General features: G+C 59.3%; 4 protein-coding genes across 6 annotated transcripts; all 4 read left to right on the forward strand.

Moving 5' to 3' along the window:
* Window positions 1-4,080: 4,080 nt before the first annotated feature.
* On the forward strand, window positions 4,081-7,135 carry MS4A15 (membrane spanning 4-domains A15). The gene is made up of 6 exons (XM_038139502.1): window positions 4,081-4,399; window positions 4,600-4,719; window positions 4,922-4,978; window positions 5,655-5,810; window positions 6,760-6,879; window positions 7,019-7,135. The coding sequence occupies exons 1-6, from the start codon at window positions 4,235-4,237 to the stop codon at window positions 7,025-7,027; spliced, it is 627 nt and encodes a 208-aa protein (XP_037995430.1). The 5' UTR covers window positions 4,081-4,234; the 3' UTR covers window positions 7,028-7,135.
* A 201-nt stretch (window positions 7,136-7,336) lies between these two features.
* CCDC86 (coiled-coil domain containing 86) lies at window positions 7,337-9,534 on the forward strand. The gene is made up of 4 exons (XM_038138008.1): window positions 7,337-7,707; window positions 8,029-8,158; window positions 8,488-8,562; window positions 9,155-9,534. Exons 1-4 carry the CDS (start codon window positions 7,337-7,339, stop codon window positions 9,272-9,274), a joined length of 696 nt encoding a protein of 231 aa, XP_037993936.1. The 3' UTR covers window positions 9,275-9,534.
* A 465-nt stretch (window positions 9,535-9,999) lies between these two features.
* On the forward strand, window positions 10,000-12,884 carry LOC119702057 (acyl-coenzyme A amino acid N-acyltransferase 2-like). Of its 3 annotated transcripts, none has more exons than XM_038139499.1 (4): window positions 10,000-10,196; window positions 10,825-11,294; window positions 11,722-11,924; window positions 12,217-12,884. In XM_038139499.1, the coding sequence occupies exons 1-4, from the start codon at window positions 10,102-10,104 to the stop codon at window positions 12,802-12,804; spliced, it is 1,356 nt and encodes a 451-aa protein (XP_037995427.1). In that variant the 5' UTR covers window positions 10,000-10,101; the 3' UTR covers window positions 12,805-12,884. The 3 variants fall into 3 exon arrangements, with proteins under 3 accessions (XP_037995427.1, XP_037995429.1, XP_037995428.1); XM_038139501.1 differs by having other exon boundaries at window positions 10,068-10,247; window positions 10,824-11,294; XM_038139500.1 differs by lacking the exon at window positions 10,000-10,196 and adding an exon at window positions 10,318-10,488.
* A 1,088-nt stretch (window positions 12,885-13,972) lies between these two features.
* ZP1 (zona pellucida glycoprotein 1) lies at window positions 13,973-18,201 on the forward strand. The gene is made up of 12 exons (XM_038139498.1): window positions 13,973-14,178; window positions 14,371-14,492; window positions 14,564-15,917; window positions 16,016-16,159; window positions 16,248-16,432; window positions 16,624-16,721; window positions 16,891-17,018; window positions 17,100-17,289; window positions 17,365-17,515; window positions 17,765-17,849; window positions 17,934-18,055; window positions 18,145-18,201. Exons 1-11 carry the CDS (start codon window positions 14,019-14,021, stop codon window positions 18,050-18,052), a joined length of 2,736 nt encoding a protein of 911 aa, XP_037995426.1. The 5' UTR covers window positions 13,973-14,018; the 3' UTR covers window positions 18,053-18,055; window positions 18,145-18,201.
* The last annotated feature ends 81 nt before the right edge of the window (window positions 18,202-18,282 follow it).

The raw sequence follows: 18,282 nt of genomic DNA on the forward strand, positions 1-18,282 counted from the left end.
GGAATTCTGCCCCTCAAAACCCCTCTCCTGCTGGAATTCCACCCTCTAAACCAGGGTACCTGGTCTCCCGAGGGAATTCTGCTCCCCAAACCCCCTCAGCCCCCCCATTCCAGCGTGGTCCCGCTATATTTAGCTCGGCCGGAGCAGCCGGCGGCGATGCCGGTGACGCCAGCGCATCCCGGTTCTTCCGCCACCGGAGAAGCTGCCCCGGGGCTGGAGCTGCGCTGGGAGGTGACATGGGGACACCGGTGTCATGTGCTCCCTGTTCCCACAATCCCGGGTGGCCGGAATGGAGCTGAGGGGTGCTCCCAAACCTTATCCATGCAGCAATTCCTAAAAAAATTTCTTTATTTTCAGGGAAGGAAAAGGGCTCTGGGATGGTTTTGGACAGGACCGGGTTTGTCAGCTCCTGACAAGCTCATTTATGGCTCCACCCTTAATTATCCTGCATCTGTGGGAATGCTGGTGGATTTAATGAGGCGGGGATGAGCATTCAACGGCATCCAATTATTTAAGGAGCATCCCAAGCTCATGGAAATGTGGGATGCAGGTGAGGAAAGAGACCCCAGTGCCAATTTTCCAAGGGGTGGGAACATCCTGGTGAGTTCCCAGGGCTTTGGGGGAGAATTCTCTTAATTTTTGGGTGCAGGATTCATCCCAAATTTCCCCTCCAGTGCCCGAGTGGGATCAGTGACCTCCTCCTTGCACATTCCCTTAGGTCTTGGGGTGACCTCAGTGTTTTCCTTCTCCTTTCCACACTCCCTGACAGTGCTCCGGCTGCTCAGCCAAAGCCTCATGGATTATTCACTCCCTGACAGTTATTTCTGTTCCTGGCTCTGAAAAAATAATGAGCTTGATCAGTAGGAAAAGCCCCAGGGATTTGGGGAGCAGGATGAACAGGCTGCCTGTGCTCAGCCCGTGGCCACAGCCCATTGCAGCCCCGGCTCCTCACCTGCGCCTCCGGAGCATCCCGACCTCTCCCGGCTCCACCGGGACCACCACGAAGCCATCCTGCCTCCCGTCCCAGCTCTGGGTGTTCCCGGTGTGGTGGTTTCCTGGGAAGGAGGCTTCCTCCTCTTCTACCAGCACCAGGGTCCGTTTTCCTGGAGTATCCCAGTGTTTAGATGTGGCTTTCCCTGAAAATGCTGGAAGAAGTGTTCAGGGCTCTGTGGGAATGTGGGGGTTTTAAATACATTTTTATTTGTAGGTGGGAATCTGCAGATCTGGGGGGAGTGGAGACTTCCAGGAGTTGGGAATAGCAGGTGACAGGGACCATGGAGGTTTGTGTCCCTGTTGATGATGATCTCTAAGGAAAACCAAAACCCTTGGAGGAGCTGGAAAGGGGCGAACTGTGAGATGGACTGAGGTGTCCCAATGGCTCTTCCCCTTGGGAAGAGAAGGATCCAGGGAGACCCTGGCAACCCTTCCGGCACCTAAAGGTGCCCCAAGAGAGCTGGAGAGGGACTTTAGAAGAGCCTGGAGTGCCAGGACAAGGGGGAACGGCTTCCCACTGCCAAGGGGTGGGTTTAGATGGGATATTGGGAAGAAATTCTTCCCTGTGAGAGACGTGGAGGAGCTTTCCCAGGGGAGCTGTGGCTGCCCCATCCCTGGAAGTGATTAAGGTCCCATTCCAGGACTGCCAGTGGAAGTCCATGCTGGTGAAGCTCTGGAGAAGTTTTCTGGAGTTTTTCTGCGGCCTCAGGAGTTTTCCTGGGAATGAGCGGATCAAAGGCTGGAACGTCACGTGCAGGGGTTGATGGGCACATCTGGGACAGGGTTTGGGAGCAATGTCACTGTGTCCCAAATGCCAGGTATGGATCACCCCAGCAGGCAGCAATGCCCCCCCAACCTCCTGCCTGCTCCCTGTTCCAGATTCCCTAATCCAGGATGGACACTGAGATGTTTAAAGCCAAAAAACCTGAAACCTTTCCCAGAAAACATGACTTTCCTTCTGGAACCAGTATGGAAAGAGCCCTGGGGGAAGCAGAAACACCTGGAAGCAAAGCAAAATATTGACTTTTGGTATTTTTATGGGGATATAAAGTTTGTCCCAGGAAGCAGCAAGTTTCTTTGGAGAGCTTTTCTCCATCGTAATCTATTTTCTTTGGAAAAAAAACCCACCGATTTTGGGGGTGGAAAAAGAATTTTGGTTCCACCAGGCTCATAAATTTTGTCCTGTGCTGGTGGGAGGGAATCTGGGAGAGTCTCGCCGATCTCCCCTGAGCATCCAGTCAGGCTTCCCCCATCCAAAACTTGCCCTAGAACATAGGAAAATGAACATTAAAATCCAAGGAATGTGTTGTATATCTCTACAAAGCCAAAAACTCCTGCAAAGAAAAGGTTGGAAAGCTCCACCACCCGGCCCTGCTGCTGCTTCAAAGCTTCACCTCCTCTGGAATCCGCTTCCAAAACAAATCCTGACATCCTACCTTGGGGTCCCGCCATCCCCAGCTGGACCTGGGTTTATTTGGGAAGGGGGAAAGTGCTTTTTCCACCCGCTCAGAAAGTGGGATTTTGGGGGCTGAGGGCAGTCACGGCTGTTTCTGGCTGCAAGGCTGGAACTTCAGGAATGCTGTAGGAATCTGGAAAGGCGGATTTGGGAGGAAATCCACCGTGTAGGGTGGTTTTGGCTGGGAATGTGAGCCGTGGATAATGGTGGAGGATACCCCCGGCTGCCTAAAGGCTAAAGAGGGGATCCCAGAATTTCCACGGGGGCTCAAGTGTTCCTTCCTGGGGCTGGAACGAGATCCCTGGGATTGTTAGGATTGGAGTGTTGAGAGGCATGAGGCACCAGCAGGAATTAAAGGCTCTGAGGCATCAGGAATGTGATGAAGAGGCTGAATCTCATCCATGTCCATGTTTTTCCTGGAAAGCCGTGCTGCCAGATGCAGCCCTTTACAAGGCCAAGTGCACGCTTCCATCAGGGATGCAGGATGGAGGAAGGTCATGGGTGGGATGGAGGAATGCCATTGGAGCTGGGATGGAGTCGCGAGTTGCTGCTCTTTGCTCTCCAGGTCTGTTCTTCCAGCTCTTTTTTTGGGATTGGTTTGGAGGGGGTGTCCCGTTCCGTGGTGCGTGGGAGCATGGGGAGCGTGCAGAATCCTGGAATGGTTTGGGATGGAAGGAACCTTAAGGATCATCCAGTTCCACCCCCCTGCCATGGGCAGGGACACCTCCCACTAGCCCAGGTTGTTCCAAGCCGGGCCCAGGGCTGGAAGCCGCTCCTGAGCTCTGGAAGCGCGGTGCTTCCAAACGCGGCCTCTCAGCTCCCTCTAGAGCAGAGAGAAGGAAAAAACTTCCAGAAGTTGCTCCACCTGCTCCTGAAATCGTCAGCTGGAGGGTCCTGTCCTTTCCCGGGCAGAGAGAGAGGTGTTGGGGTGACGCCAGAATCCTGGACCTAAACATTCCCGTTCCACAAAGAAATTCCTGCCCTGCACACATCAGACGTCCAGGAAACCTGGGGGATCCTCCAGGTTGGCACGGGGTATCCCAACACTCCTGGAGAAAAGGACATGGCTGTTTTCTGGGAGGAGGGAGGGAGGAGGCAGGAAGGGGCCTCTGAATCCCTCGGAATCCCCTCGCCGTGTGTGGTGGCTCCGTTCCCAGCCTGAGCTCCCATTTCCCATCATAAATAACAGCGTCTCCTTTCCCCCTGACTCCCAATGGAGACGGCCAGAGATCCCTGAATCCCTCCTGCGTGTCCTCACTGGGGACACACCCACAGGCATGGAGGAGGGAGAATTCCCAAAAATGGCAATAAAGGAGCTTCCTTTATAATGGGGTTTATAAATTTCCCTGTCTCAATGTGAGTTTTTCCTGGGAAGTGGGCAGGTTAGGTTATCAACACCTCCTTAGAGACCAAGCTAATTGCAGGAGCGATTCCCAAAGCATCCACAATTTGGGACGGAAAAGCGGTCTTGGAGCATCCTGAGGGAAAAGCATCCAACCCTTCCCAAGGCTGCAGAGTTTGTGGACGGGTTCCCTGTCCCTCCCTCCCTCTTCCCGTGCAGGATTTTGGGAGCCTCCGTTGGCAAAGCCACCTCGTTGAGCAAGAGGGCCCTGACGAGAATTCCATGAGCGAGCTTCCCGCAGGGAGCAAAGGGCAGCAGGAGCGTGTCCCTGCCTGGCCGGCACTTCCCGGGGATTTCGGACAGCAAAGGGACCACGGCGAGGAGGAAGAGGAGGAGGAAAGCTCCTGGGAATTCCTTCAGCTCCCCGGGCTCGTTCCCAGGCCATGGCGGCCACCACGGTGACCGACGCCGGCAGCGTGAGGATCATCACGGAGGTGATCCCGGCCACGGATCCCCGGGCGGCCCAGCTGGCCTCAGGCTCCCAGGCACCTGCCAGGACCTCATTCCAAACACAAGGCTTCCGGAGGGCTCATCCCAAGGTGTTGGGGGTGAGACACAGGCTTCCAGGGGCCCAGCAGGGATTGGGGATCCGCAGGGATTGTCTTGCTGGGTGTTCTCCCTGGCTGGGTGGCGGGGATGTTGGGACAGGTGCCTCTCCCAGTCCCTTCCCGGCACTGTGATGTGGGATTGGGGTGGGATGTGGCTCACAGTAACGGGATCGGGATCCCTCTCCCTCATCCTTCCCCAGACCATCCACATCTTCACTGGAATTGTCCACATCTGCTTCGGGATCATCCTGACACCGTCGGAGCACAGCAACCCTTCCCTCCCTGTGGCCAGCGGGATCCTCTTCTGGCTGGGGATCCTGGTAAGCTGGGACGAGGACATGGGAATCTCAGGGAATTCTAGTGGACTGGGGACAATATCCCAGGGTCACCAGGTCTCCACTGGCCATCCCCCCTCTCACATTCTGGGGTGTTTGTGCATCCCTGAACCCCAGCTCCCACCAGGAAGGGTGCCAGGGAAGGGTGCCTTGCTGCTGACACCAATTCCCGCTGTTTTCCAAGTAGCTCCTGGTCTCGGGCTCGTTGCTGGTGGAAAGTGAAAGGAGAGACAGCCCTGTGCTGGTAAGATGCAGGCTGGGAGGGACAACGTGTCCCCCTCTTCCTTATGTCCCTTCCAGCAGCTGCCGGGACCCCTCCACAGCCTGGATTCATCCCACGGGATCCACAGGACAGTCTCCCCCTCGGGAAGTGCCCAGCTCTCCCACACGGAGCACAGGATGGGGGTCAGGGTCACTGTGGGATTCCAGGGATGAAAGGTCCAGGAGACCCTCATGGCTCTGGAGTCGCTGTGGGATTCCAGGGATGAAAGGTCCAAGGAGGCCCTCATGGCTTTGGCATCACTGCGGGATGAGGGGGATGAAAGGTCCAAGGAGGCCCTCATGGCTTTGGCATCACTGCGGGATGAGGGGGATGAAAGGTCCAAGGAGGCCCTCATGGCTTTGGAATCACTGTGGGATTCCAGGGATCAAAAGGTCCAAGGAGGCCCTCATGGTTTTGGAATCACTGTGGGGGGAGTGGGACAAAAGTGGGCAGCTTCTCCAGGAGATCTCTGATCCTGGTGGAATCCATGTGGGAAGCAGGCCTTCCCGGGGTCCGTGTCACGGGGTGCTTCCCGCAGGAATGATCCATGTGGGAAGCGGCCCTTCCCGGGGTCCGTGTCACGGGGTGCTTCCCGCAGGAATGATCCATGTGGGAAGCGGCCCCTCCCGGGGTCCGTGTCACCGGGTGCTTCCCGCAGGTCAAGACCTGCTGCGTGGTCAGTGTGGGCGTTGTCCTGGGCACGCTGGTGGCCACCGGGATCCATGGCACGGCCATCTCCCGGATCATGCCCGGCTGCGAGAAGCCCCAGCCCTTCCAGACCCGCCCGCAATGGTGCCTCAACACAGAGAGCAAGGTACAGACAGCCGGGATTGCGCGGGAGAATCCCAGTCTGGGTGGGGCATTCAAGGATCCAGGTTCTGTTCGGGTGGTGGATCCCAGGATATTCCTGTGAGAAACGCCAATCGCTTGTTTTTAGAATTTTAAAAGTTTAATAGTAATGAAACAGTTATAAAAGTAGTAATATAATTACAGTAATAAAAATTTGGACAATTAGGATTAGGACAATACGAGACAATAAAAACAAAGAGTTACAGACGGTCTGGGTACCTCTTTCTGGGCAAAATAAGCCCGAAAAATGACCCATGTTAACAGAGGATTAACCCTTAAAAGCAACAGCCTGTTGCATATTCATACACCTCGTACACGATGCATAACTTCCATTCAAACAAAGGATTCTGTCTGCTCAGTGTCAACAGGGCACCTAAATCTTTCAGAGAAAGAGAATTTATTGTTCCCTTATCAGAAGAAAGTAACTTCTTCCTGCCTCACTCTGAAGCCCTGAAGACGCTGTCAGAATTAAGAGGAAGAAGCTGACACTGAGCAGACAGAATCCATTGTTTGAATGGGAGTTATGCATCGTGTACAAGGTGGATGAATATGCAACAGGCTGTTGCTTTTAAGGGTTAATCCTCTGTTAACGTGTGCCCTTTTTCGGGCTTATTTTGCCCAGAAAGAGGTACCCAGACCGTCTGTAACTCTTTGTTTTTATTGTCTCGTATTGTCCTAAATCCTAATTGTCCAAATTTTTATTACTGTAATTACATTACTACTTTTATAACCATTTTAATACTATTAAACTTTTAAAATTCTAAAAACAAGCGATTGGCGTTTCTCACACTACTAAAGAAAATCAACCCAGCATAACTTTCTAACACAACACATACAATATTCACTTTAATATCTGCGAAAAGCCGGTCGCAAAACACCCATCTCCCACATTCCCGCTCTCCTCCTGCCCGCAGACGCTGAGGAACAGCCTGGATTCCATCTTGGTGCTCCTGGGCCTGCTGCAATTCTGCGCGGCCGTGGCGGTTCTGGCGTTCGGATACGACACGGTCCGGCAGCACACATACACCCAGCTGGTGAGGGAGCCGCGGCAACCCCCGGACGCCCCTGGAATGCCGAACCACCCCTTCCTTCCCCAGAAGGGCCGCCCCAGTCCGGGCGTTCCCGTGTCCCTCCCAGAGCTTTCCCTGCATTTCCCTGCTTTTGCTTTCCCAGGCGCTGTAGCCGCGGCCCAGCCCCGCACGTGCTGCCGCATCCCGGGGGGTTCCCCGCTACCGGAGCCCCCTGGGATGCCCTCAGCCTGTTCAGCCCCCAATAAAGGCTTCTCCCCCAGCCAAGCCCGCCCGTGTCTCCGGGGGTTACTCGGGGTGCGGGGGGGGCTCGCCCCGGCTGTGTTTGGGGGAGCTCGGGGGGGCGGTCCCGGTACCGGCGGCCACGGTGGTGGGCGGTGCTGCCCAGCACAAAGATGGCGGCCGTACCCGGCACAAAGATGGCGGCCACCACTGTGCGCGGAGGGCGTTGCCCGGCACAAAGATGGCGGCCACCACTGTGCGCGGAGGGCGTTGCCCGGCACAAAGATGGCGGCCGCCGCCGTGCGCGGAGGGTTTGCCCAATACAAAGATGGCGGCCAGGGAGGTGCTCTGGCTTCGCGCTTCCGCGGGGGGGAATCGTGACACTGACGTCATCTCTCCGCGACGCCGCGGGGCCGCGTGGATCATGGAGGGGGAGAACGGGGGGGCACCGGCACCGGGAGCGACCCCCGAGGGGCCCAGCGGGGCCGCCTCGGCTCCGGCCGCGGCTCGGCGGCGGCGGAAAGGCGGCAAGAAGCGGCAGGAGGCGGCGGTAGCCATCCCGCGGGGCAAGCCCAAGTCGGGACGCGTGTGGAAGGATCCCGGGAAGAAGAGGTGGGAAGGGAGGCGGGGAATGGGGGGGGCAGTCCTTGGGGGGCTCTGGGCTCCAGAAGGGCTCCTTGGGAGGGTCATGAGGTCTGGGGGAATTTTGATTGTTTGGGAGCCTCTCGGGGGTTTGTGAGGGCGTTCCGGAGGTGTCCATGGGCTTTAGGAAGGATCCGGAGGTGGCAGGGATGACTTGGAGGGGATGCTGGGGATGCCGTGGGATGCTCCGCTGGTGGTGGAGTTTCGTGGAATTCTGGAGAGGAGCTGGAGCGGCCCCGGCTGCATCCCGGGGGTTTTGGGGGTCCAACAGTTCCCGTGTGCCCACCGCAGGTTCTCCCACATGATCCAGGACAAGGCGCTCCACAGCTCCTGGGCACGGAAAATGAAGGAGAGGCAGGAGAGGAAGCTGGTCCGGGATCTGGCACGGCAGCTGGAGGAGGCCAAGCAGAGGGAGAAGGAGGTAACGGGGCTCGGGAGGTGGGGAATTCCCATCTTTCCCAAGCACAATCCCACTTCTCTGCCCTCCTCCCGGGCCTCAGAGCTGTGGCAGAGCCCAGGAAAAGGGGAGCTGGGATGGAGAATTCCCTGTCCTTGTGCCAAATCCAGGCACTGACGGTCACATGCTCCAAGTCACTGACTCGGAATAAACTCCCTGGGTCAATTCCAGCCTCAGCCGGGGTGGAAAAGCTGCTGGAATGACAGATTTCACACTTGGCTGGGCGTTGGCTGCTTTGGGTTTAATCCCGGGGGAAGGGATCCTCAGGGAATGTCGTGGTGCTGCTCCCACAGGAAAAGAAGCGGCGGCGGGAGGAAAACCTGAAGCGGCGCCTGGAAAACGAGCGGAAAGCCGAGATTGTCCAAGTGGTGAGTGCCCCGTGCCAGCTGGGAACAGCCCTGGCAGCACCCCAAACCTCCGGCCCCCCATGGATCAGCCTCCAGCTTGCTCCAGTTCCTCTCCCTGCCTCAGTCTTTGGAGGATCCTGGGAGGACTGGGAGATTCCCAGTAAAGCCGGGCACGCTGGAAGTGTATCCTCTGCATTCTCCCAAGCTGGGGAACACCAGAACTCAGGGATAATGGGGTGGTGGAGCAAGGAAAATGTGGCATTGGTGGGGATCCATGTGGGGAAATCATGGCTTTTCCATCGGGAAGAGACCTGGGAGCTCAGGGTGGGTGTGGTGAAAACACATGGGGGTAGTTTTGGGATAAATCCCTTCCTAGATCCTGAAGGTGGTGGGAGGCTGGGAACCATCCCTGCTCGTTCCCACACTCTGCTCCATTCCTGGAAGTGCTCCAGGACAGGGCTTGGAGCAACCTGCACCAGTGGAAAGTGTCCCTGCCCACGGCCAGGCAGGCAACTGGATCATCCCTCTGGATCATCCCTAAGGTCCCTTCCAACCCAAACCATTCCAGGATCCTGTGATTCCATGAAATCCCGTTTCTTGTCCCGTTTCCCAGATCCGGAACCCCCTGAAGCTGAAGAGGGCCAAGAAGAAGCAGCTGAGGCGGGTGGAGAAGCGGGACACGCTGGCCCTGCTCCAGAAGACTCCCGTGAGGCGCAGCACGGCCGCGGAATGAGGCAGGATTTGGGATGCTGCCGCGAGCATCCCGCTCCTTCCCAGGGGCCTTTCCTGGGCTTGCCAGGCAGGAATGGCTGCCAGGAGCCTCAGTGTTGGACAAACAACGGGACAGAGCTGCGGGGGTGCATTCCACAGGCACCAGCTGTGGGATCCCCCCGGTCCCTGTGGAACCAGGATGTGGCCGGTCCCAGAGGCTGGAACGGAACTTTGCTTTCCCAAATTTGCCTTTTTCTTATAAAAATGAACAGGAACTGAGACGGATTTGCCTCCAGTGGCTCTGGGGACTGAGGGCTCCAGCTGGGGCCTTCCCTGAGGCATTCCTAGGATTGGAGCGTGCCATGGCTCCTCATTCCCTGCAGTTCCCCTTTCTCCAAAGAGGGAATTCCCATTAGGAATGAGCCCTGGAACCTGTCACCAGGGGAGGGGACACGGTGTCACACTCCCTCCTGTGGGGGGCAACGCTGGGAATTTGGCAGGGGCTGGAAGTTGGAAACCCACATGGATTTCTTAACATTCCTGGTTTTTCTTGGTCCATGGATACCCCTTTCTGCACTCCTGGGGAGGGATGAGGCTGTGAGCTGGGATGGAGGGGATGGGGGAAACACAGGGGTGCAATGGGTGGAAAATGGGACTGCAGGAATCAGTGTGAGGCCCTGGGATGGGAATGTGGGGCCCTGGAGCTTCATCCTGGGGTGACAGTTTTGGGGGGCCCTGAACTGGAATGGGGTGTGTTCCATCTGTGTCCAGGAGGGGGGGAATGCCACAGGGAAAGTGGGGACCGACAGGAATTTCGGGGTGTGGCCGGGGCCGGGCAGGCACGGGGTCATGGGGCAGGAGGGCTCTGCCCTCGCCATTCCCGGGTTAATGATTTCCAGGGAATCCTCGAGCCTCTCCTTCTGCAGAGCCCACGGCCCGGCGGGGTAAGAGAAGAGGAAGCTCGGGCCCTTGGGGGCCGATTTCCTGGTGGGACGGTACGGGAGAAGCGCGTGTCTCCTCCCAGGGCTGGCCTGGAGCCAACATCCCTGTTCCCAGCCTGCCGTGCCGCACGGCGAGGGAGCGGGGGGCGCCCAGGACCGGGGGGCTCGGAGCCCCTGGATCCCCACCCTGCTCCGGCTGCGGCGTGGGGAGGGGGATAAGGGGTGGGGGGGGACAGTGGGTGCTGGGAATGGCGGGGCTGGGAGACGCACGGAAAAGGAGTGTCCCGGCTGCCGGGTGAGTTTTGGAGCAGGGTTCGGGGACAGAGAGTGGGAGGTGGTGAGGAAGGGGATGGGGACAGGGAAGCAGAGGACGGGGACCGAGGAAGGAGGGGACGAGGACCAGGAAAGAAGGGACAAGGGACCACGGGGGGATGGGGACATGGGAAAGAGGGATAGGGACATGGGAAAGAGGGATAGGGACATGGGAAAGAGGGATGCCAGCAGAACTATCTGGACCACAAACCCCATCCTGGGGGTCCCCCGTGAGGATCCCTGGGGACAGGCCCCTGGACCAGCCTCCTCCTGGGCGTGGCAATCCCTGTGGGACACTCAGGGTGATTCCCATTCCCAGGTGCACCATGGTGGAGGTGACAGTGACACCGCAGTCCTCGCTGGCCGACCGGCCAGTGCAGATCCGTGTGCGGGGACTGTCCCCATCCCAACTTGTCACCCTCCGGGCATGGCTGAAGGATGAGCAGGGCGAGTGCTTCCAATCCCGCGCCTTTTTCCACGCTGACGCAGCGGGAGAGGTGGATCCCGGGCTCCACGCTGCCCTTGGGGGCAGCTACTCCGGGGTCTGGCCCATGGGGCTCTTGTGGTTCCTGCAGCCCGACACGCTTTTCCGCCGGCTGGTGAAGCGGGACGTGGCCGGCAGCCCCTTCCGCGTCCGGCTGGAAGTGTTTGACGGGCTCGGCATGGGCACGGATCCCCGGGAGCAGCCGCTGGCATCCTGCGAGGCCGAGCGGTGGTACGTGGGCCCCGGAGTGCAGCGGGTGCCCATCCGTGAGGGAAGGGTCCGTGGCGCCCTGTTCCTGCCTCCTGGTGAGCGCTGGGGAGCGGGGAATCCCGGGATATCCAAGCTAGGGACTGGCACAGTGCTTGTTCTTCTGAGCCCTGGGATACCCAGCCAGTATTCCCTTGGGATTCTGGGGATGCCAAACATCGGGACACTTGGGACACAGCACTGGGACTCCTGGGATGCTAAACCATAAGGTTCCTGGGTTGTCCAGCTCTTGAAGCCCTGGGTTAACAAACCTCGGGACCCCTTGGATGCCCAAAGTTGGGATTCCTGGCTTGTCCAGCATTGGGATTGTTGAGATATCAAACCTTAGGATCTTGGGATGCCCAGCCTCAGGACCCCTGGGATACTGGACCTTGTGCCCCCTGGGATGCCCAGCCATGGAACCTCCGGGATGCAGGGCAGCATGGGTGGCTCCCCATCCCTGACATTCTCCCTGTCTTCCCACAGGTCCGGGCCCCTTCCCCGGAGTCATCGACCTGTTTGGGGGTGCGGGGGGGCTGATTGAGTTCCGGGCAGGCCTCTTGGCCAGCCGGGGCTTTGCCGTGCTGGCCCTCGCCTTCTTCGCCTACGACGACCTGCCCCGAGCCCTGACCCAGCTGGACCTGGAATATTTCGAGGAAGCGGCAGAGCTGCTCCTCCGGCATCCCAAGGTGAGTCCTGGAGTGTGGAGAAAGGCACCTGTCAGCCAGGATGTGCTGGGGATTGGGGGCAACCTGGTGACCTGGACATCCAGGTGACCAGGGATTGTCCTGGGGCCATCCTCATCCTGGTGAGCAGGATGTCCAGGTGATGAGGGGTAAAATGTCCCAGGGTTGTCCCGAGCGCCAGGAATGTCCCGGGGACTGGGGGATATCCCACAAGGACATCCTGGTCCTGGGCTGTCCCAGTAAATGTATTATCCCTGTGTATTATCCTAGCTGGCTCCTATTCCTCTTGCTTCAGGTCCGAGGCCCCGGCCTGGGCGTGGTGGGCGTCTCCAAAGGCGCGGAGGTGGCCTTGGCCATGGCCACCTTCCTGCCGCAGGTGGTGGCCACGGTGTGGATCAACGGTACGAGCTTCCTGTATGGAAACCCGCTGGTCTATAAGGAGCTGCGCATCCCCGCCATTCCCTACCGCACCGAGCGCGTCGTGTTCACCGACGTGGGGGCCATGGACAACTCGGCCATCTTCGCCGACCCCCGGGATCCCGCCCACCAGGCCTCGGCCATCCCGGTGGAGAAGATCCGGGGCAAGGTGCTGTTTGTGGTGGGAGAGGCCGACCGCAGCTTCAACAGCAAGCTCTTCGCCGAGCTGGCCCTGGCGCGGATGCCGCCGGAGAGAGGCCGGATCCTGTCCTATCCCGGCGCCGGGCACCTGATCGAGCCCCCCGGGTCCCCCCTGTGCAGCAACTCCAGCATCCGGGGCACTCCCAAGCCGGTGGCGTGGGGGGGAGAGCCCCAGCCCCATGCCCGGGCCCAGGAACATTCCTGGCAGGAGATCCTGCAGTTCCTGGAGCTCCATCTGGGGTCGGTTGCTGCCATGAAGCTGTGAGGGGTGGGGAAAAGGGGTTGTGGTCACCGGGATTGTCACTGAAGGGAATAAAGTGTCACCGCTGATGGCTCCTGCCTGTGCTCCTGGGGGATGATGTGTGGGACAAAGGCTGGAGACAGATTTAGGAGATTTACCAGAGATATTTGGGAGATACATCAGATCTATTTTGGATACATATGGGATATACATCAGATAAATATAGGATGTATATTGGACATGTGGGGTAGAAATATATCAGCTCTATATTGGACATATGTATAGGATATATATTGGATACATATGGAACATATATAGGATATAGTACAGACAGTTTAGACATGTTGGGACATACACAGCACCTATATAAAACATATATTAGACATATATATATATATGGGGCACATATAGAACATATATTGGCCGTATGTCACCCCAGCTGTGGCTCTGGGGACACGCTGCTCTCTCTGCAGCTGCCCTCACTTCCAGAGGAGGTTGAGGGAATCAGATGCAGCCCCTGGATGGGATTGCCTCAATGTGATTCCCTCCGGCCGGGATCCCTGTGCTCCTGGGAGCTGGCGTGACCCCATTCCCACGCCCAGGGCATGGGACAGGGAGTGGCCGTGACCGTCACTCCGGGAAGGGTGGGGAGGGGTGATGCAGTGTAATCTGCAGTAAGGATGAATCCCAGAAGGGAAGCTTGGGGAAAGGTAGGCAGAGGGAATGCACAGGGAGGACTTTGGATTCCCTGTGGCACTGCCAGCAGGGCACAGCCAGGGTGCCGCAGGGATTTGGGGTAACTTTCTGATTCCCTGTCCCTCAGGCATCACTGGGGTCATGCCACTGTGTCCCCTGGTCCCATGGCTGTTCCAGGAGTGGCGTGTCCAGATGTCACCGCTGTCCCCACTAGCTCTGGGGATGTGGGCACACACCAGCCTTCTCCTTTCCCCCTGGATATCTTGATCCAGCTGGGCATCCCGCCTGGCACCAGTTCCATTCCCTGTTCATTGGGACCGCCTCCAAGTGTGGGATAAGCTTGGCTTGTCTCTGGTCACCGTGACACAGCCACAGGAGGTGACCACAGGGCCGGGGCACTGAGGTCGCCGGCGGCACGGGAGCGAGAAGCCCTGGGCAGAGCTCATCCCATGGGATCAGCTGATCCTGATCCCCCCCCGCATCCCAGCCATCCGGATATAAATCCACACCACAGAGCCCCGTGCTCCGTCCGTGTCACCGCCATGGGACAGAGCTGCTCCTTCCTCCTGCTCCTCTTCCTCCTGTGCCCGTGGCTCAGAGCCACCGTGGCGCTCCTGCAGTACCGCCACGACTGCGGAGAGTTGGGAATGCAGCTCCTGGTCTTCCCGCCCCACGGCCGCACCGTCCGCTTCAAGGTTCTGGGTGAGTGGGGGGACACCCTGGATCCCCTTGGGGAGCTGGATTTCTCCGGGATTCCCCTCAATCCCGGAGTGTTCCATGGTGATGGTATCCCCATGGGCTGAGCCCAATGGCTTGGATGAGCTGTGGCTGCTGCCAGGGGGGTTTCCATGCACCAGGATGTGTCACTTCCCCGTGTCCGTGGTGTCCCTCCAGACGAGTTTGGCTCCCGCTTTGACGTGGCCAACTGCTCCATCTGCCTCCACTGGCTGAATTCCAGGGAGGACGGCTCTGTCATCTTCTCCTCTGGCTACAAGGGCTGCCACGTCCTGTTCAAGGTGACGCTCCCGTCCCCTCCGCGGTCCCCTCCAGCCGGATGGGGGTGACTGTCCCTCGTGTCCCCCCGCAGGAGAACCGCTACGTCCTGCGGGTGCAGCTGGAGGAGCTGCTGTCCAGCGGGATCCCCGTCACCTCCTACGAGGTCAACATGACCTGCCCCAAGCCGGGCGGCTCTGAGATGCTCCCAGATGGAATCCAGGAGAAGAGCCGGGACAGCGGAGTCCTGATCTCCCACACCGGCCTGCACCAGGTCTCGGAGTCCTCCCTCACCCTTACGGGATCCCACTTCACATCCCAAGATCACCTGGAGCAGGTTCACACCGTGGGACAGTACCAGCCCAGCTCAGTGCTTCCCGGGATCCAGCACCATTCCGGTCCAGCCCACTCGGGGCTTCTGTCCCAGCCTAGTGGGGTTCATCCTGTCACCCAAATCCAGGGAAGTTTCTTCCGCCCGGCAGTGCAGCCCTCCCAGTCTGGGGGGCAAAGCCAGCCAGGGATGCTTCGCCCCGTGCTTGTATCCCAAAACCATCCCAGTTTGGCACATCAGGGGGGTCAGACCCAGCCGGGGCACCTGCGTCCAGGGTCTGTATCCCACAACCAGCCTGGGATGATGCATTCTGTGGGTCAAAATCCACCCGGGATTCGCCCAGGGTCTGTATCCCACAACCAGCCCGGCATGGCGCATTCTGTGGGTCAAAATCCACCCGGGATTCGCCCAGGATCTGCATCCCACAATCAGCCCGGCATGGCGCATCATGGGGGTCAAAACCAACCAGGGATTCGCCCAGGATCTGTATCCCACAACCAGCCTGGGATGATTCATTCTGTGGGTCAAAATCCACCCGGGATTCGCCCAGGGTCTGTATCCCACAACCAGCCTGGGATGGTGCATTCTGTGGGTCAAAATCCACACGGGATTCGCCCGGGGTCTGCATCCCACAACCAGCCCGGCATGGTGCATTCTTTGGGTCAAAACCAACCAGGGATTCGCCCAGGATCTGTATCCCACAACCAGCCTGGGATGGTGCATCATGGGGGTCAAAACCCACCAGGGATTCGCCCGGGGTCTGCATCCCACAGCCAGCCTGGCTTGACCTCCACTGGTGCCCAGACTCCAGCAGGATTCCTGCGCCCGGGAGCTCAGCCCCTAAACCAGCCAGGAATATCTCGTCCCAGTCATCACTCCAACTCCCAAACCGGGCTCCCAGGCCACACTGGGCTCCATCCCGGCCATCCCAGCCCGGCTTTGGTGCACCCAGGACTCTCATCCTGGCCAGGTTTCATCAGCTCTGGACTCCAGGCTGAGCCCCAGCCGGGCCTGGGACGCCCTGGGCTGCAGCCCCAGCCCGGATTGCTGCGTCCTGGGATTCACTCCCAGCCCAGCCTGCTGCAGTCCACAGAGTTCTTCCCCTCACCAGGGGCAGGTAAGGCAGGAAGATGGGATGCTGGGACAAAGGGAAACGGCCTCGAGGTGCTTTTTCAACCCACATTCCTGCTGTGCCCCCTCTCTGCTTCCCCCCAGGAATGCAGCTGACGCGGGAGCAGTGCCAGGTGCCGGTGGGCCGGATGCCCTGCGTGGCTCCACAGGGACGGGATGCATGCCTGCAGGCGGGATGCTGCTACGACGACATGGACCGTACCACGCCCTGCTATTATGGGAATACCGGTAGGACACCTGGAGGCACGTCCCAAAATCCCTCCCCGGTGCCACGGGAGGGTGTCCAGAGTGATGGAGCCTCTCCGTGGTGTTGCAGCCACCGTGCAGTGCCTGCTGGAGGGACACTTCGTCCTGGTGGTCCCGCGGGGAATGGTGACCCTGCCGTACAACCTGGAGAGCGTGCGGCTGGCCAGCAGCCAGGCGGGGTGTGAGCCCCGCCACGTGTCCGAGGCCTTCGTCATGTTCCGCTTCCCGGTCACCCACTGCGGCACCACCGTCCAGGTAGGGCGGGAAAACCCCGGAGAACCCCCGGGTGGGCACGGTGGGGTCACTTCAGGATAGAAGTGCCCCCAGGATGCTCCCAGTCCCTCCAAAGCTTCAGCGTAAAGGACTCACCCACGTGCTGCCTCCCGCCTCAAACCCTGATCCGCGCATCCCCCAGGGTGTTTCCCATTCCGGTGTTCCCTACGCAGGTGATCGAGGACATGCTGGTCTATGAGAACCAGCTGATCTCCACCATCGATGTCCAGGGATCCCCCCGTGGCTCCGTCACTCGGGACAGCGTCTACATGTAAGGGGAGAGGGTGGCAAAGTCGAGGCAGAGAGCCTGGATTCATTCCCCCTTGGATCAAACCGACCCTCGGCCCTGCCACGCCGCCGGTGGTGTCCCCGCAACTTGGGCTGAGGGGGCTGATGGATGATTTGGGAGTCTCCCACCTTTCTCTCCCTCTTTCCCCCAGTCTCCGAGCTCGCTGCATCTACAACTCCAGCGACCTCCTTCCCTTGGGAGTGGAGGTGGCCGTGCCCCCCACAGCCGCCCCCCTGGCCATGCTGGGCCCGCTGGGGCTCCAGCTGCGGATTGCCACCGGTCAGTGCTCCCTATCCCGCTCCCCATCCCGCTCCCCATCCCGCTCCCCACGCCACTCAACCCCTCCCAACGTTCCCACAGACGAATCCTACAGCTCCTACCATGCTGTGGGTGACTTCCCCCTGGTGAGGGTGCTCCGGGACCCCATCTACGTGGAAGTCCGGCTGCTCCAGAAGACGGATCCCAACTTGGTGCTGGTGCTGCACCACTGCTGGGCCTCCCCTGGCCCCCACGCCACATCCCAGCCCCAGTGGCCCATCCTGGTGGAAGGGTGAGTGGAAAAGGACGGGAAGATGGAGGTGGGGGGGGGGTCACTGTGCTGACAGTGTCCTTGCTTCCCGCCCAGGTGTCCCTTCCAAGGGGACAACTACAGGACACGGCTGATTCCAGTGGGTCCGGCCTCTCCGGAGCTGCCCTTCCCCAGTCACTACCAGCGCTTTGTCATCTCCACCTTCGCCTTCGTGGAGCCCCCCGGAATGGCTGTGCTGGAGGGGGAGGTGAGGGGGATCCCCCTGAATCCGTATGTTGGGAATGCCTCAGTGCTGGGAATCTCTCATCCCAACACCTCCAAACCCACCCCAGCACTGAGCTCACTTTCAGCTGCCCACAGTCTCTTCCTGTTGGGAAGCTCACGCTGCTTTTGGGAGGTTCCTCAAGGCTTGGGGATGCTTTTTGGGGGTCTCTTCCGGCTCGGGGACCCTTTCTGGGGATCCCCAGGTGACACTGGCATTCCTGTGGCTCCACAGGTGTACATCTCCTGCAGCGCCTCCGTGTGCCACCTGGCCCAGCCAGAGCCCTGCCGGCCCTCCTGCCAGCTGGGAGTGCCCTCACGTGAGTTTGGGAGCCTCCAGGGATTTGGGAAGATCTCTACATGTCCCACCCTCTCTTCCCAAGCCAACCTGCTGCTCCCCACAGGAGTGCGGAGGTCTCCGGGGGACAGGAGGACAGGTGACAGCATGGGGACAGTCACATCCCAGGGATGCCTCGTCTTTCCTGAGGTTCCCAAGAGAGGGGGATCTCAGCAGAGAGGCTGAGGGGTGAGTGCCTTCTGCTCCCTAAAAACCCCTTCATCCCAGACACCCCTTCATCCCTCTAAATTATCTTCTCCCCCTCTTCCTCCTCCCAGCTCCAGCCTCTACCCGGATGCTGCGGGATGTCTCTGGCAAAGCTGGAAAAATAAAACCAGTGCAAAGCACGGCTCTAAGGGTGGTTTGTCCTTTGGAGGGGAGGAAAGAGGGTCCCTCATCCCCATTCCCAAACTGGC

This window comes from Motacilla alba, chromosome 5 (assembly GCF_015832195.1).
Source record: "Motacilla alba alba isolate MOTALB_02 chromosome 5, Motacilla_alba_V1.0_pri, whole genome shotgun sequence".
NCBI classification, from domain to species: domain Eukaryota; kingdom Metazoa; phylum Chordata; class Aves; order Passeriformes; family Motacillidae; genus Motacilla; species Motacilla alba.

Excerpts from the sequence above, each read along its gene's own strand:
- MS4A15 (XM_038139502.1), top strand. The coding sequence starts at position 4,235 with ATGGCGGCCACCACGGTGACCGACGCCGGCAGCGTGAGGATCATCACG. Across the intron at positions 4,400-4,599 it reads CTCATCCCAAGGTGTTGGGG|ACCATCCACATCTTCACTGG; the intron begins GTGAGACACAGG and ends ATCCTTCCCCAG. Across the intron at positions 4,979-5,654 it reads GGAGAGACAGCCCTGTGCTG|GTCAAGACCTGCTGCGTGGT; the intron begins GTAAGATGCAGG and ends TGCTTCCCGCAG.
- CCDC86 (XM_038138008.1), top strand. The coding sequence starts at position 7,337 with ATGGCGGCCACCACTGTGCGCGGAGGGCGTTGCCCGGCACAAAGATGG. Across the intron at positions 7,708-8,028 it reads AAGGATCCCGGGAAGAAGAG|GTTCTCCCACATGATCCAGG; the intron begins GTGGGAAGGGAG and ends TGCCCACCGCAG. Across the intron at positions 8,159-8,487 it reads CCAAGCAGAGGGAGAAGGAG|GAAAAGAAGCGGCGGCGGGA; the intron begins GTAACGGGGCTC and ends CTGCTCCCACAG.
- LOC119702057 (XM_038139499.1), top strand. The coding sequence starts at position 10,102 with ATGGGGCAGGAGGGCTCTGCCCTCGCCATTCCCGGGTTAATGATTTCC. Across the intron at positions 11,295-11,721 it reads CGCCCTGTTCCTGCCTCCTG|GTCCGGGCCCCTTCCCCGGA; the intron begins GTGAGCGCTGGG and ends GTCTTCCCACAG. Across the intron at positions 11,925-12,216 it reads TGCTCCTCCGGCATCCCAAG|GTCCGAGGCCCCGGCCTGGG; the intron begins GTGAGTCCTGGA and ends CTCTTGCTTCAG.
- ZP1 (XM_038139498.1), top strand. The coding sequence starts at position 14,019 with ATGGGACAGAGCTGCTCCTTCCTCCTGCTCCTCTTCCTCCTGTGCCCG. Across the intron at positions 15,918-16,015 it reads CTTCCCCTCACCAGGGGCAG|GAATGCAGCTGACGCGGGAG; the intron begins GTAAGGCAGGAA and ends GCTTCCCCCCAG. Across the intron at positions 16,433-16,623 it reads ACTGCGGCACCACCGTCCAG|GTGATCGAGGACATGCTGGT; the intron begins GTAGGGCGGGAA and ends TTCCCTACGCAG.